General features: G+C 32.0%; 1 protein-coding gene across 3 annotated transcripts; it reads left to right on the top strand.

The window, feature by feature from the left end:
* Window positions 1-4,430: 4,430 nt before the first annotated feature.
* Window positions 4,431-15,669, top strand: LOC111992786 (disease resistance protein SUMM2). Of its 3 annotated transcripts, XM_024024647.2 has the most exons (4): window positions 4,431-4,580; window positions 9,511-12,161; window positions 14,729-14,837; window positions 15,409-15,669. In XM_024024647.2, the coding sequence occupies exons 2-3, from the start codon at window positions 9,523-9,525 to the stop codon at window positions 14,805-14,807; spliced, it is 2,718 nt and encodes a 905-aa protein (XP_023880415.1). In that variant the 5' UTR covers window positions 4,431-4,580; window positions 9,511-9,522; the 3' UTR covers window positions 14,808-14,837; window positions 15,409-15,669. The 3 variants fall into 3 exon arrangements, with proteins under 3 accessions (XP_023880415.1, XP_023880416.1, XP_065620137.1); XM_024024648.2 differs by lacking the exon at window positions 4,431-4,580 and having other exon boundaries at window positions 8,540-12,161; window positions 15,412-15,669; XM_065764065.1 differs by lacking the exon at window positions 4,431-4,580 and having other exon boundaries at window positions 8,540-12,161.
* The last annotated feature ends 285 nt before the right edge of the window (window positions 15,670-15,954 follow it).

Here is a 15,954-nt window from a genome sequence, read left to right as displayed (position 1 = left end):
TTATAATCTCCTTATTTAATAGTAGGCAAATTGTCAAACCACATAATTCTTTGTCTAATTTTTTTCTCCTTTCTTTAATCTTGTGTAAACGATTTATTTTCACAGCACTTTTCTCCCTATTATAATTTGGGAATTTGGTCCTACCCAAAAAGACCTAAACTTAACACAAAGCCAAAGACTTTGCCATCAATGGTGCTTTCTAAATTTTTAATCTAGTGCTTTCTTAGAAAATATTATTTTGATGACTAACCCATACCTCTTGTATTATTTTGTTTGCATTATATGAGTAGACCTAAAATCAAGAAGTGGCCAAAGATTTAGGCCTTAATGGTAATTTCCTAATTCATCTCTGGCAGATTCTTGGAAAATGTTTGGTAGGGATGCCTAGCCCATACCATTTTATGAGTTTTGCTGCATTTGCATTATCAGAGATGATTTGGACTCAACAAAAGGCCTAAGATTTGGCATTAATTGTGCTTCACCAAGTCAACTCGCATTTAGTGCCTTCTTAAAAAATATTTTAAAGTGAACACTAGTTCATAACACTGATATTATGAGATTTGATTCAAGAAGACAACATACTTAAGAAGAGGCTAGAGACTTTGGCTTCAATAGTGCTTTCGTAGAAAATATTTCGTAATGATAACTAGCTCATAATATTGGCATTATGAGCTTTGCATTATTTGAGAATACCTAAAGTCCTAAACTCAAGAAGATGCCAAAAACTTTGGCATCAATGGTGTTTTCATAATTTGAATGTATTACGTTCTGTTAGGTTCTAAGTACTTAGGAACTAATGTATTAGAACTCTAATTTGTACTGTTGGCAAACCATGATCAAAATAGGTTTTTAGTCTTATTTAGACTTGCTCAAAATGTATGCGTTTTATGTAAAGTTGGAATCGAGTTACTGCAAAAGTTATAGTATGATTCTACCTGGCTCGATCGATCGAGAATTAGACTCGACTGATCGAAACTCGAGCAAAACATTTTTCTGCAGAATTTTCCAACTCAATCCTAAGCCCATATGACATGTTGGATTTTATGTTTTGCCTTAAGTATAAAAGGGAAAACCCTAGCCACGTTTTAAAAAGCTCCTTTTGCTGTGTGTGTGAATCTTTTGTGAGATCTGGAGATATTTGCCTTCACACATACTTAGAATTATCAAGAAGGAGAATTCAATTCAAGAACTTAATGATCATTTAGTTGCTGCAATAAAGAGCTTAAAGATACACAAGCGGGAGTGCTTGTACTTGCTAGGAATCCAAGAAAATAGTCCGTGAACTCGAAGTTGTCATGTGGTCGTGATAGTAAGTTTTCTATTTGAGGTAGCAATAGAATGTTAGTGGTTTAAGTCACTATTGTGTAAACTTCAATTCTTTCATAGTGGATTCAGTTTTACCTTGAGAATCGCTAGGTTAAATCCTCCCCAGGTTTTTACCGATTTGGTTTCCTGAGTTATCATATTATTGTGTTTTTTATTTCCCGCACTTTACAATAATATGATGTGTTTGTGTTAACCTAGATCTGAAATTGGACTAAGTAATCAACTTGGCTAATTAACTAGGTTAATCTGCTGTGTTTCTAGGGTCTAAAAACATACACATTCTTTGCAAAATGCTTCGTAATGATTGGCATCAATCGATTACACGGCCAGTAGTGATGTTGCATTTGACACCTTCCCATCAAGGTTTTGAAACCCGAACCGGACCGTACAGTCTGACCGGGAAAACCATGAACCTCTCACAATCACGGTTCTTTAAGCTTAAGAACCGATCTATGCCAAAAAAGCAGGAAACCGTTCAAATCACAAGGTTTTGAGAACCGTGATCAGACCGCTTCTCACGATTCCCTTTGAATCTAAACCTATAAAAAAAAAATATATATATATATATATATAAAATAAACAAAAAGAAAAAGAAAAAGAAACACAACTACTAGGAAGAACAAGCCGATCTGACTTTGCTTTACTCTCAAAAAACGTCTCAAATAATCCTAACACAAAACACAAAACAAAATCCAATTCTTACAATAAAGTTGATTTAGAACAAGCAAATATGAAAAAAAAAAAAAAAAAAAAAAAAAAAAAAAAAAAAACAACAACAACAACAACAAGCCGATTTGACCTAGTCTAGTGGTGGAAAGGAGGACGAACGGCAGTGAGGTGGCGAACGAGGTAGTGCTGGTGAACGCTTCATCCTCTACTGCTGTTTCTCCTTCTTATTTTTCTTATTCTTCTTCTTCTTCTTCTTTCTTCTTTTTCTCCTTCTCTTTCTTTTGTCCATCTCCACTTTCTCTCTTTTAGTTTTAGTATTATTTTTTTTTATTTGTGTTTTTCCCAAGCCCCTCCACGTGATTACATTGGAAAGGTAAAAGAGTTTTAGCCATTCATTTTTTTCACCTTCCCAATGTGATGTGACAACTCTCTTAATTCTTAAGTACTTTTAATTAAAATTTACATTTTTTTTAAAGAAAAAATCTAATACCGAAATTTGTCTTAGCTTTTTTTTTGTTGTAATTCTGATGGGATCGAGAGTAGTTAGTAGAGAAAAAATAATGGGTTTATATATAAATGATAGGTATTTAAATTTACAATTGTGCCCAAAAAAATATAAAATTGTGTGATTCTTACATTTTTTAATTTAAAACTATTAAATAATCTAAAATTTTTATTTTATTTAATATTATATAAGTGTCCTTCTAATTAGTATATTATTATTGCTATCACAAGTTTAACTAATCAACATATAAATAAATAAAGAATACCATATCTACCTTTACTTAGTATTTAATATTTCTTATTTGTTTTGGGAAAGTTATGATATAAAAAAATACATTTGAAAGATAGATTTCTATATTTAATTTAATTATTTTAGTTAATTTTTATATTTATACTAATTTAATATAATTATTTATATTTAAATAATTATTAAATTAATTATGACGTCATTACGGTTCGACCCCGGTTCAACCTCAGTCCAACCTCAAAAATCTTGAACCTCTCCCTTTTACGGTCCATTAAACAGTCCGGGTTTCAAAACCTTGCTTCCCACTCACAGCAATCACTCTCTTTGTCGGCTAAGTCCCAAGGTGTAAAACAATGTTCATCCATTATTTGAGATGACCTAGACTAAGACTTCGCTATGATGACGATCTTTTCTAAATGAAAAAGGTGCAAGAAGATAATTTATTTTCTTTTGATGAGTAAATACTTTGATTGAGGGAAGTAAACCTTACTAATATAGTTTCACATGATGAAATTTGACTTTTGTTTGATCTCGTGATGTTGTTGCACTCTTTTACAAATATTTACCAAATTCCTAGATTCATGAGAGAAAAAAACAAAAGAAAATAGAAGAAAAACAAGACACTTATTTCTTTATTTATTTATTTATTTTCGTTTTCATCTAATTCATTCATGTTCTCCTCTCTATCTTAGTTTTTGTCTAATCCATTCAACAAGCAAAAAAGCTGCATTCACTACTAATACAAAGGTAGGCAAGGATAGAGCTAGAATTTTGAGTTAGGAAGGAAAAGTATAAGAAAAGAAAATTATAAAATTCCAATTAATCAAATATCCATTTAGTTTTAACAAACTAATAACAAAGACAAAGCACAACAATATTGTTATGTATGTAATACACTACAAGGCACAAAATACCGTTGTTTCTTACTACATTATTATAATGAAATCAATATAAAATTATAAGAAAAGGGGGCCAATATTTTTGTAAAAAGGAGCTGAATATAAAATTGTGGAGAATCTAATTTTTCTTTTTCTGCCTGGGCCCCTTTCAACCCCACCTGGCTTCATCCCTATACAAAGGAGCTTTCTCATATCATATTTGTGCTTTTTTTCAAAAGAAAAAAAATGTTACATCCATTATTTGAGATGACCAAAACTTATTTTTTTTCTTTTTTCTTTTTTCTTTTTTTTTTATGTGAGAAACATGATGAACAAGACTAAGTATCCGTTTGAGAACAGTTTATCCAGTTTTTTGATAAAAATTTTTTGCTGAAAGTGAGTTAAAGTATACTTGTACTTTAAAAAAATTTAAAAATGTGAGAAAAAAATGAGATTTTAAAAAGTTGTACATAAAATCTAAAATCTAAAAGTTTAAAACTAATACGAAAAGCTAATGTCAAACTCTAAACTTAACAAAGACGCCAAGGACTTTCGGTCAATGGTGCTTTCCCTACACCTTATATTATGCTTTCTTGGATAATACTTGCATTATTTGAGAAGACCTAGCTAGACTTGGCAGTTTCTACCAACCACCAGACTACTATAGTTGAAGACTTCGTGTCTTTCCAGTTTCTTGGATAATACTTGCATTATTCGAGAATTTTGACAAATTAACATATACGCCGAAATGCGCTTCTAGCTAAAAATTTCCCTAGATTGTTGACAGCTATGAGTTGCCTTTTCGCTTAGCTGAGCTTTCCTTCCATGATACAGATTGAGGTACAGACTACAGAGTAAACAATTAACAGAGCTGCCATTTGATTCCTACAGTGCTAAGAAGAGCAATGGAAGGGTGCATCCACTAATCAAGTTTTCAGTTCAAAATTTGTCTCTTGGTAAGTCATAAAAATGTTCAAATTCTGATCAATAGCTTAAAATCTTTGTGCTCCCCTAAACAATATGCTAACGCCCCTGATTTTTCCCAAAAGTGCTTAATTTTCGATATAAATTCCTTTCACAATTGAGAGTTGACTAAGTCTTGACAGAAACTATTGAGCTTATTGTTGGAATTTTGGCCAGTTTTGAGTTTATTCATTGACAAAATTGGACTTTCCTTCAAATGAAATTAGGACAGTAAAGAAATTGATGCTTCAATCAAGTAGCTGTGAGTTGTGACTTTTTTCTTTTCTCCAGAAATAGTAGTTGGAACTTGATACCTTTAAGTAAAATTGGTTTGAATTTGATTAATTTAAGATTTGACTGCTGATACTAAGGTTAGGCCATTTTGGGGTTTCAATGTTTTCTTGTGAAATTGAGGGTTCTAATATGGAGTTCAAGTCCTTAATCACTGGTTTGGAACAATAATTTGCTAGGTGAGGGTAAATTTTGTATTAATTTCAAGTTAATCTGTCGTTAACGGCTTATTTGCCCTAGATTAAGTGATTTTTAGACTTACAAGTGTTGTTTTCTCAAATTATGCGATTCCTTGGAACTCTCACTTGAAGATATATCATATATGGCTGGGAAACTGGTGTCTGACGATGATGCCAATTACAAATGTCACTTTCCATTAAATAGGATTTTTTTCTAGATTGGGAATTTTCCATAATAGGCCTTAAATTTCTAATATTTGGATACATATGGAAATTAAAGTCTTTTTCTTTTAATCACATATCATGGGATTTGATTTTATTGTAATTTGAGAATGATTAGGAATGCTGTTGATTAAGGGTTATATATATAATCGTTACAATAAGACGGGAAGAAATTTGAACTCTATACATTGAGTATTAAGACTTTTGAACTATTGATCAAGTTTTAAAATGGAGTTTTATTTACAAAAGAACAGGATTTATATGGTTCAACTTTTGAACCTAATGTTTATTATTATGATTATAATAGTTGCAATTGTTCCTATTGCCATGGCTTTTGAGTAGAGCTTGTGACATATTTTTGTATTAGAACTTATAAATCACATTCCCTCTTTCTAATGTTTGTTTCTTAAAATATATATATATATATATATATTATTGTGGGTATAGGTTTTTTTATTTTTTTTTTAAACTCAACGTGGGAATGGGATGTGGTTAGTTCAAACAAAGTTATAAATATCATTCGGGTTTGTCCGTTCCCAATCTTAGAAACAAAGAGTATAGGCATCATCGACTTCTTCTTTTTATGCAGAAGCTTTGTGTTGGCCATTCACAGAAAGCTACAGTTTGCACCGCACAAAGCTTGAGGCTAGTGAGTGTAGTTGTCTCCAACCAAAAATGATTTGAATAGGATGAGAGACCTCATGCTAAGTCATAACAAAATTTTGCCTAAATTGCGAACTATATTCCTAAAATTTGGGATATTTGGATTTTACACTTTAAAGTTTTTGAATTTGAATTTTACCCTCTAAAGTATAAAGGAGTTTAGATTTTATACCTTAAAGTTTTAGAGTTTGGATTTTATGTCCTGAAATTTTAAAGTTTGGATTTTATCCCCTAAATTTTCAGGGTCTTTGGATTTTATCCCAAATTCAGAAACTTCAGAGTGTAAAATCTAAACACCTCCAAACTTTAAGCAATTAATCCAAACACTCTTAAATTTTAGAGGATAAAATCTAAATTATGAAATATTAAAGTGTAAAATACAAATACTCTCAAAATTCAAGGAGTAGAATCCAAATTCTAAAATTTCAGGGTATAAAATCCAAACACTTCCAAACTTTAGAGATGTAGTTTGCAAAAAATTTAGATGAGATGAATAAACGTATTGAAAAAAAATATATATGAAATGAGAGTGCAAAATTTAGTTGTGGGTACTCATCCCAAAAAATAAAAAAAAAAAAAAAAAAAAAAAAAAAAAAAAAAAAAAAAAAAAAAAAAAGGGGTGGGGATTTAAAGCTTGAATCTAATTATAGAGGAGATCAAGCAATGCCGCTGTACAATGAATATGTTCATAATGCTATGTTTTTATCCTACTTTGCTTTATATGCTTTACCCCTTGTTGAAAAGTAGTACACCCATTATTCCTTTGATTGTTGGTTAAATCACATGATTGATGATTGATGTTTGATTACATGGATATAACTTGATCATGCTTGCTTGAATTTATGCTTGAAATCTCACATCTACCTACTCTTGCATGTCTTACCCATTGTTGCATGGCCAATCTACATTCTGTACTTACCCATTTTGATGTCTACCTCATATATTTTGTCCTTGAAGCATGTAATTGATTAATAATATGACTATATGAACATGGTGATGTATATTTTATTAAATCTATGCTTGTAATATTTGGAGAACATAATGCATATGTCTTTAATTAGCATAGGATTTTTGTATGATATTTGGTTATGTTGTTGGGATTATATTAATACTGTTCATGTGGATATATTTTTTTTAATTTTGTCATTGAATAAAAATGGGTTTTCATGTGCTTGCTAGTTAACATTGTAAATTTATAACCCTAAAATAAAATGGCTTTGTGTAAGCATCGTTTGCAATAATTTCAATAAAATTTTCAAAAAAAAGTGATTTCAAAAAAAAAAATTTAAATAGTTTCCACCAAAAGAAAAAAGAGTTTCCATTGTTTTCAAAAGAGCTTTAATTTCCAAAAAAATAGAACCACAAAGTTTATTTTCAAAACCCATATGAATTTTTCAGTAAAAATCCCTAAGGGAAATTTTCCATCCAAAACTCATGAAATTTTTATTAAAATCCCCTTAGGAAATTTTTCCACAAAAAATTCATGAATTTTTTTTTTGTATTACCCCAAGGGAATTTTTCTCCAAAAAAATTCATGATATTTTATTTAAACCCTCATTTTCCAAAAACAAAAATCTTTTCTTTTTTTTTTTTTTCAAAATAAATCTTCATTAAGCAGATGGACCCATGGTTTTAAAAACCGAACCGATCAATGAACCAAACCTTGGGCAATTTTACCGGAGAAAACTGGTCCCCAATTTCTGGTCTGATTTTTAAAACTAGAGATAGACCACACAATCAAGCCAGGAAAATTCCTCTCTCCCCAAAAAAATAACTGTTTACTTTATTGTCTATTTTGCATGAGTATTTATATGGGATTCAATTTAAATTGGTCTTTATTAAAAAAATAAAAAAAAAGTGAGGTAAACCACACTTGACTTCACATGTCCTTGATTCCTTTAAAATGTACTATAAAGTTATATTATACCCATGCACTTTACATGTCATTTCCTAAAATAAGTTATAGATATTCACATGCTCTTAAAAACTATAATTTCAAAAACCCAATTCTAAATTCTTTAGTTCTCTTAAATAGTGAAATTTAGGATTAATTTCAAAATAGCATATCTTCTTAGAACATCTCCAGCAAGCTCTTCAAATTTTTGTATTATTTGGAGAGTGAACAGTTCATTTTACCTTTTGTCTACCTACTTTATTAAATACACTTTCCAACAGACTCTCTATCCCATTTAAATATTATTTCTTCATTCATTCTTTTTTTTTTTTAATCTCTATTTTTTCTTCCTCTATTCATTCTCAACAATTATATTTTTCAACAAAAAGTGTTACATCCACAATATTTTTTGCAATACTTTCACAAGAATCATAACAAGATCTTACATAGAAAGTTGTTACTAGTTCTAATTTGAATCCGCCACTGAAATTATATTTTTACTCACCAATATTAGCTAATTACTTAAAATTTATTGTAAAAATATTGTGGTAGTATTTTTAGATTGTGATTTCTTATTCTTTGCCTTTCTTTCATCCATACGTTTCCTTTTTTTTTTCTTTTTACTTTTTCTCTTGCATTTTGTCCACCACACACGTATACCCATAGGATTCCATCCTCTCCCTTTTTTTTTTCTTTACTTTCCACTTGATTCCAGAACCTCCCCCTCTCTTTCTTTCTCCAACTCTCTCATTTTCTACTCTCTCTCTCTTTTCTTTTTTCTTTTTTTTTTCTTTTTCTACTTGATTCCATAAATTCTCTAGCTCTCCCTATGATACGTCTCACATAATCTTGCTTGCCTTTTGGTATCATTATCTTCAAACACACACAAACATACATGGAGAGAAAGGAGAAATCGCCTTTACTCCACCACACCGCCACCACTGCTCCTTCTCACTATGAAGTGCATGCAACCAGGGGTCATATCGACTTCTATTTTTTTTCTTGATCTTTTATTGTTGTTCTAATTTTTTTTTTTTTTTCTATTCTTGATCTGCTGTTGTTGTTGTTTTGATTTTAGATTTGTTGTTTAAATTATATCAGTTTTATGAGAGCAAGAATTTTTTTGGTTTTATTGTTGTGGTTTGATTAATTTTAAGATTATGTTTTTGAGTTTGTATTTTGATTTTGCTTGAGTTTAGAGATGTTTGAGAGAAAGATGGTTGTGTTTGTTGCCGTGGTGTTTTTAGCCGTGAGAGGAGAGAGAAAGGGAGCAAAGAGAAAAAAATCTTTTTTTAATTCAACCGGTATTATTTTAAGGAGAAATATTTTTTAGATATGCTACGGTGCTCTCCAGGCCTGGAGAGGTACTGTAGCAAATCTAAAAAAATATTTAGAGTTGGAGAGGTTGTTAGAGGAGTTTTTTGTGTGAACAATAACTGTTTGCTCTCCAAATTAGGCTTTAGAGAGCCTATTGGAGATGCTCTTTAGAATCTTGGTGTCTAAATAGTCAGTACTAGCCACGAGTTAATCTGTGGAAAAAAAAAAAAAAAAAAAGAAGAAAGAAGTAGCATCTCTTCTATTCACAGCAACCCTTTTTCAGTCTCTTTTCGGTTTCTTTTCTCATTTTCCACCTCCTTTTAGCTAACCATTTTTCCTTAAAATTTGTTTTCGTAGTCACCCATAGCCATGACTTGTGGCATGTTCGTGATCCCAGTCATTAAAGAAATTGGGTTGTGCCTATGGCATTCTGGGTTCAAGCGTGCAGTCCTCATTTGTGATTTGAAAGAAAATCTCAATTCCTTGGGAGTTACTATGGAGCAACTCATGCAAATCTATGAAGATGTGGAGCAAAGGGTCCAAACTGAAGAGTTATTACTACTTGCGAAGCCGACCAAAGAAGTGGCTGGCTGGTTTGACGAGGTACGAAAACTGAAGGAAGATGTGAGCAAAACTCTTCGAGATGGTGAGGAACAAGAGCAGAGCAAGTGTCTCGCAGGTTGTTGTCCCAAAAACTGTTGGCAAAGCTATAAGCTAGGAAAGAGAGTGAACAAAATGCTCGACGAAGTAGAAAAGCTGAAGAATAAAGGTCGATTCGACGTTGTGGTTGCAAAGATGCATAACTCTGTTGACAAGAAGCCTATGGACGAAACCGTGGGTTTAGATCCCATGCTTCAAAAGGTCTGGAGATGCATTGAAGACAAGAGTCTGGGAGTCATTGGACTATATGGAATCGGGGGTGTCGGAAAGACTACCCTCCTTTGCAAAATAAACAATCTGTTCTTGAGCCTAAGCCATGATTTTGTTGAAGTTATTTTGGTTTCAGTATCAAAACAACCAGTCATGAAAAAAATTCAGAAAGCAATTCTCCAAAAATTGGGTTTCTCTGAAGGCTTTAGATTGGATTCTACAGTGAATAATGCCTTTCAAATATTCCGTAGGCTAGTAAAGAGAAAGTTTTTGTTATTGTTAGATGATGTATGGGAACGGCTTGATCTCAACCTTGTAGGAATTCCTCTTCCAAATGATAAGAATGAGTCCAAAGTAATATTTACAACCCGATCAGAGGACGTTTGTGGCCTCATGGGAGCTCAGCAAAATATCAGGGTAGAGTGTTTAACACAAGAAGAAGCCTTACGTTTGTTTCGGATGAAGGTAGGTGAAAACACTTTAAATTCTGATCCACGTATACCGAAGCTTGCAGAAGTTATGGCTGCAGAATGCAAAGGCTTGCCGCTAGCTCTGGTCACTGTTGCACGAGCAATGGCCAGTAGGAAGGATCCAGAAGACTGGGAGTCTGAAATAGCCGCACTGAGGAACGCTCCTTCAGAGTTTCCAGGCATGGATTCTGTTCTGCTTCCTTTGAAGTTTAGTTTCGAAAAACTGCAGAATGCTACCCTTAAGTCTTGTTTCTTGTATTGTTGTCTATTCCCTGATGGATATAACATCAGTATAGAAGAACTCATTGAATATTGGGGAGCGGAAAGGTTTCTAGATGAATATGACCGTGACGGAGAATATATAATCAGAAGTTTGAAGCGTGCATGTTTACTAGAGAGTGGTGAATCAGAAGAGTTCGTTAAGATGCACGGTTTGATTCGTGACATGGCCTGGCAGGAATGTAGTGACAAGGTTGCAATATTCATCAAAAGAGATGCCGAGTCAAATGAAGAACGCGGATTAAGGAGATGGAATGAAGTAGAAAGGTTGTCATTGTGGGATTATAGTATAGATGATGTCCTCATAAAGTCTTCACCGTCATGCATAGAACATTTCAGCAAACATATCACGCAGTTACTGAATCTCCGTACTATGATTTGTAAGGTTCCAATGTTAACAACATTTCCAGCCGGTTTCTTCCCTTTGATGTCTGCTTTGACACTTTTGGATTTGTCAAATAGTTTTCTCTTACGTGAGTTACCCCAGGAGATTGGTAAATTAATCAACTTGGAATATCTTAATGTCTCTGAAACTGCTATCACAGAATTGCCAGCTGAAATTCAACGTTTAGAAAAGTTAAGGTGCTTGATATTAAATCGAACAAAAATTTGGGAAATACAAAGGGGATTGATATCAAGACTTCAGTTCTTGGAAATATTTAGTTGGTTCGGTTATGTCGGAAATTATATCTGTGACCGTGACTCACATTTGTTAGAGGAATTGGATGGCTTACCACACTTGAGTGAAATCTGCATTGCCATTGCATACCATGTAGCTTCCGTCAAAATATTAATGGGATCGCATAAGTTACAACGGTGCATAAGAAAACTCTTCTTCTCCTCAATCAATGGGTTAACCTTCCTCGAAGTATCACCCATATTGCTGAGTAGAATGGAGCATCTTGAATTATGTCGATGTGAAGATTTAAAAGAGGTGGAAATTTCCCCTGGAACGTACTACCCAAGGCATGAGTTTTCACTCCTTCGTAAGGTGGTTATTGTAAGTTGCGACTCCTTGTCAAATGTGACGTGGCTCACTTATGCTCCAAAACTTCAAACCCTTGAATTACGTGACTGTATAACATTACGTGGGTGTATAGCATTGTGGGAAGGAACAAATATGGAAAAAAAGCTCATATTCTCAAGTCTTATGTTTCTACGTTTGGTTAGGTTACCATACCTACGTGGAATATGCAACCATGTCTTGCCCTTTCCTTCACTCGGAAAGATTGAGGTACTGGAATGTCATAATCTAAAGGAGCTGCCATTTGATTCCAAAAGCGCAAAGAACTGTCTTATTCACGGAGATAAAATGTGGTGGGACAGTTTGCGTTGGGAGGATGAAGCGACTAAGCAAGTTTTTAGTTCAAAATTCGTCCGTCATTCCAGGTAAGTTAGTAAGAACTTCAAACTCGGCTCCTTAGCTTAAATTGGTTGTGCTCCTCTAGTTCTAAACCATATGCTGTCAGTTCAAAATTGTTTGTGAAATTAAGGTTTATGAATTGACAATTTGGTATTTTCTTAAAATTAAATGATCTGTTTTAATCAAATTGATGCTTCATCTTAGTAGTTGAGACTTGACATTTGTCACTAATATCATAAAATTAAGGTTATGATGCTTCTTAAAATTAAGGTTATGCCATTTTGGGGTTTACATTGTTTCAATGCTTTTCTTATGAAATTGAGGATCAAGATTGAGTAAGTCCCTAATTACTGGTTCGGACCATTTAAAAACAATCACAATTATATATATATATATATATATTTAATATATATATATATATATATATATATATATATATATATATATATATATATATATATATATATAATTTGAGTGGTTCTAGGATTACAAATTATTTCACAACTTTTTTGCCACAACTCTAACGTGACAGATTATGAGTGGTTAACTCTTACTTATACATATACCCACAATTTATTCTTTACCAATCACACTCTACCACGTCACAGTTGTGGCAAAAAGTTGTGAAAAATTATGTGGTCCTAGACTTTTCCATATAATTTAGAATCTAATTAGATCCAGACTCTTCTGTTTTTTGCATTCAATAATTTACTTGCCACAAAAATTAAAAAATTAGATGGAACATGTGCAAAATTGAACTCCAATTAAAATTCAATTTAGAATCTAATTGAATTTAGACTTTTTAATTTTTGTATCTAATAATTCACTTGACACACAAATTTAAAAATTAGGTGAGACTTGTGACGCAAAATTAGACTTCAATTTAGAATTTAATTAGATTTTCTCTTAACTTTGACTATTAATATATATATGACTTATAAAGTTAAGTTGTTTTTAGTTATACAAAAAAGACTCATAAATATAAAATTATTTTAAAATTATATTTTTTATGATTTACTTATACTGGACTCCTCATTTTTTACACTAAATTAAATTATTTGACACAAAAATTTAAAAACATAGATTAAATGGGACAGATGACATAAAATTGAAATCCAATTTTTACATTAAATTAACTCACTTGGCACAAAAATTTAAAAACTTAGATTAGATGGGACACATGGCGTAAAATTATACTCTAATTTAATTTCAATTTGAAATCTAATTGAATTTTCTCTCAGTTATACCTATTATTATATATATAGATTGGACTAGGTGAAGTAAACTTGGGATTTATTCAAGTTAGAGTTTTGTTAATGGTTATTTATCCTAATCCAGGGATTTTGGACATACAATTGTTATTTTGTTTTGGAAATTGTGCATATATATACGTGTCTCTTAGGGCCACTTGGGTGGTGAGTTTAATGTTAATGAACTTAAAGAACACGCCATAAGTACTTCCTTTTATATATAAATGGTGTCATCCATTATATGTTAACCGAGGCCCTCAATTGAAGATGTGGCTTTTTGTTCTTTTTAAATTTTTTTTTAATTCAATAGTTACAACAATGAAAAATGGAAGAAATTGACACTTTTGATCACAATTCCAAATATCAAATTTAATAAAAATAGCTATGTAATTATATGGAAATGAAGGTTGTAAATTTTTTGTTTTTTGTTAGTATAAAATGGATGCTTGAATTGACATATGGATGTTATTCCCCACCCCCACCACCCCCCCCCCCACCAAAAAAAAAAAAACTTACATATGTATCTACCTTTGTTGTTTTATGGGATTTATTTTAAGTGTAATTCAAGAATGACTTGGGATACTATTGATTAAGTTTTAAATGGAATTTTGTTAACAAAAAAAAAAACATTATTTATGTCGTTGGACTTTTATGTATGTATGTCTAGTTATTATTAATTACTTTGATGAATTGTTGCTACTGTTAACCATATTGTTGCTGGTTGTGGTCAAGTTTAATTAGTTGCTCTGTCATTGGTTAATTTGGGTCTTGGCCCTAATTAGTGGTATTAGGACTTTTTAAGACCTTAGATTTGAGTTTGCACATCATTATTTTAATCTTTTAGAGTTAATAGGTAGTAACAAAGTTTCAAGCTTTGGCTATGGAGGTCATAATACTGAGAGAGAGAATTGATATTTGTGAAAATGCGTCATTGAATAATGATGATCAGAATAAACTCTGAGTTTATATAAACTTAACAAAGCGGGAAAGATAACAAACTATCCTAACTAACCAACTAATAACTTGGAACCAATCATCAACTGACATCTGTCTACTAAAAACTATCTAATTAATTAGAACTAAACTATAATAAGTAGTTTTACACATATTTACACTAAACGACAGTAGCTTATGCAGCGGTATTTGATCTTCAACTTAAACCTCTGTCCTCATCTTCTGCATTTGTTCTTCAAGCTACAGATCACCTTCACAACACCTCACTGCTTCTCATATTTCAACATATAGAACTGAATTTCAATTCGGGCATTTCACTTTCCCTTTAAAAAAAAAAAAAAAGAATTCTGGCATTTTACTAATTTTTTGCGTGTTTATTTTGCTTCAAGGGACGATGATGTATTATTGTATAGGCATTCGGAAAAAAATTTAGCAGATGTTGGGGCAAGTTCTTCTAGTGCGATTTGATTTGCGCTTTCTTGCTTTTGTGTACTTAAGGTAAGTTGTGCTTGTGTACATTACTCATTTATGTTCCCATATTTTATATGTTGAGAATTATGTCAGTGTTTAGTCTACAATTAGTTTCGACAGATAAACTCCTTTATTTAATCTTACTACTATATATATTTCTCACTTTGTATCGAATTTTTGTTTCTATTTTTTCCTAAACCTGACCTTCTAAGCTTAAAATTGTCCACCCAAATTTGATTTTATTTTTGTTCAAAAGAAGCAGGAGATGTCAACTAGTTGAGCTATAACTGCAAGACTTTAATCAATATTTTTATTAATTTAAGTAGTGGGGGTTTTCTTTTTTTCTTCTTTAATGTTTTTCTTATGAAATCGATGGTTCTAATACGAATTCTAAGTCCCTGGTTACTGGGTTGAACCATTAATTGAGCAGGGTGAAAGGATATATGTGATTCATTTACGTTAAGTTTATTGGGTTGAACTATTAATGGTAGTTTGTTACTTTTAGTTTACAATCTCATTATTTTTCTCCCTTTTTGAAAATGTATGTTTTTAATGACTTATTGTGATTATGATGAACTGACTCACTGCACAATTTCAGTAGGCAACTGCTTGAAGATTGATTCAGGAAGATGGCTTACAAAATGCTGAAGTATTGGATGATGCGTTCAACAATAAAAGAAGAAAATGGATGAATGTTTGTACGAAAAGATTTTTATGCATCTTGTATTAGTACGAAAAGATTGTTATGCATCTTGTATTAATGTATTTAGACAAAATGACGAACTATGCATCCTAAACTCTTAGACCCATTTTCCCTTCCATTTATACTATGCGCAATGGTACGAAATTTCTGATATTAGCTTAACGCCTTAACCTACTGGCTTCCTGGGAATTTGTATATATGCACACAAAAATTGAAAACTTTGGTGCAGAAGTTGTTTCAATTTGCCGTCCAATTAAGTTACATAGAATAGTTATAGATTGTGCAGTTACCCTCAGTTCGAAAATTCTCATATGCGCAGAAATTGGTTGAGTTTGGAATTATGAGCAGATTGCAAAGTTTCCATTTTCATGCTCCTCAACGAAAGAAAAAAGAAGGTATCAAATACGACAAACGTAAAAATCGCATTGCTATTACCTTGAA

This window comes from Quercus suber, unplaced genomic scaffold, assembly GCF_002906115.3.
Source record: "Quercus suber isolate HL8 unplaced genomic scaffold, Cork oak 2.0 scaffold_539, whole genome shotgun sequence".
Lineage (NCBI taxonomy): Eukaryota > Viridiplantae > Streptophyta > Magnoliopsida > Fagales > Fagaceae > Quercus > Quercus suber.
Note: the sequence above shows the minus strand (reverse complement) of the source record. Positions and strands in the feature narration are given on the sequence as shown.

What these genes read in the sequence shown, in the direction of transcription:
- LOC111992786 (XM_024024647.2), top strand. Translation starts at nt 9,523, where the DNA reads ATGACTTGTGGCATGTTCGTGATCCCAGTCATTAAAGAAATTGGGTTG. An exon ending in AAATTCGTCCGTCATTCCAG is followed by an intron (nt 12,162 to 14,728) that starts GTAAGTTAGTAA and finishes TTTTGCTTCAAG; the next exon opens with GGACGATGATGTATTATTGT.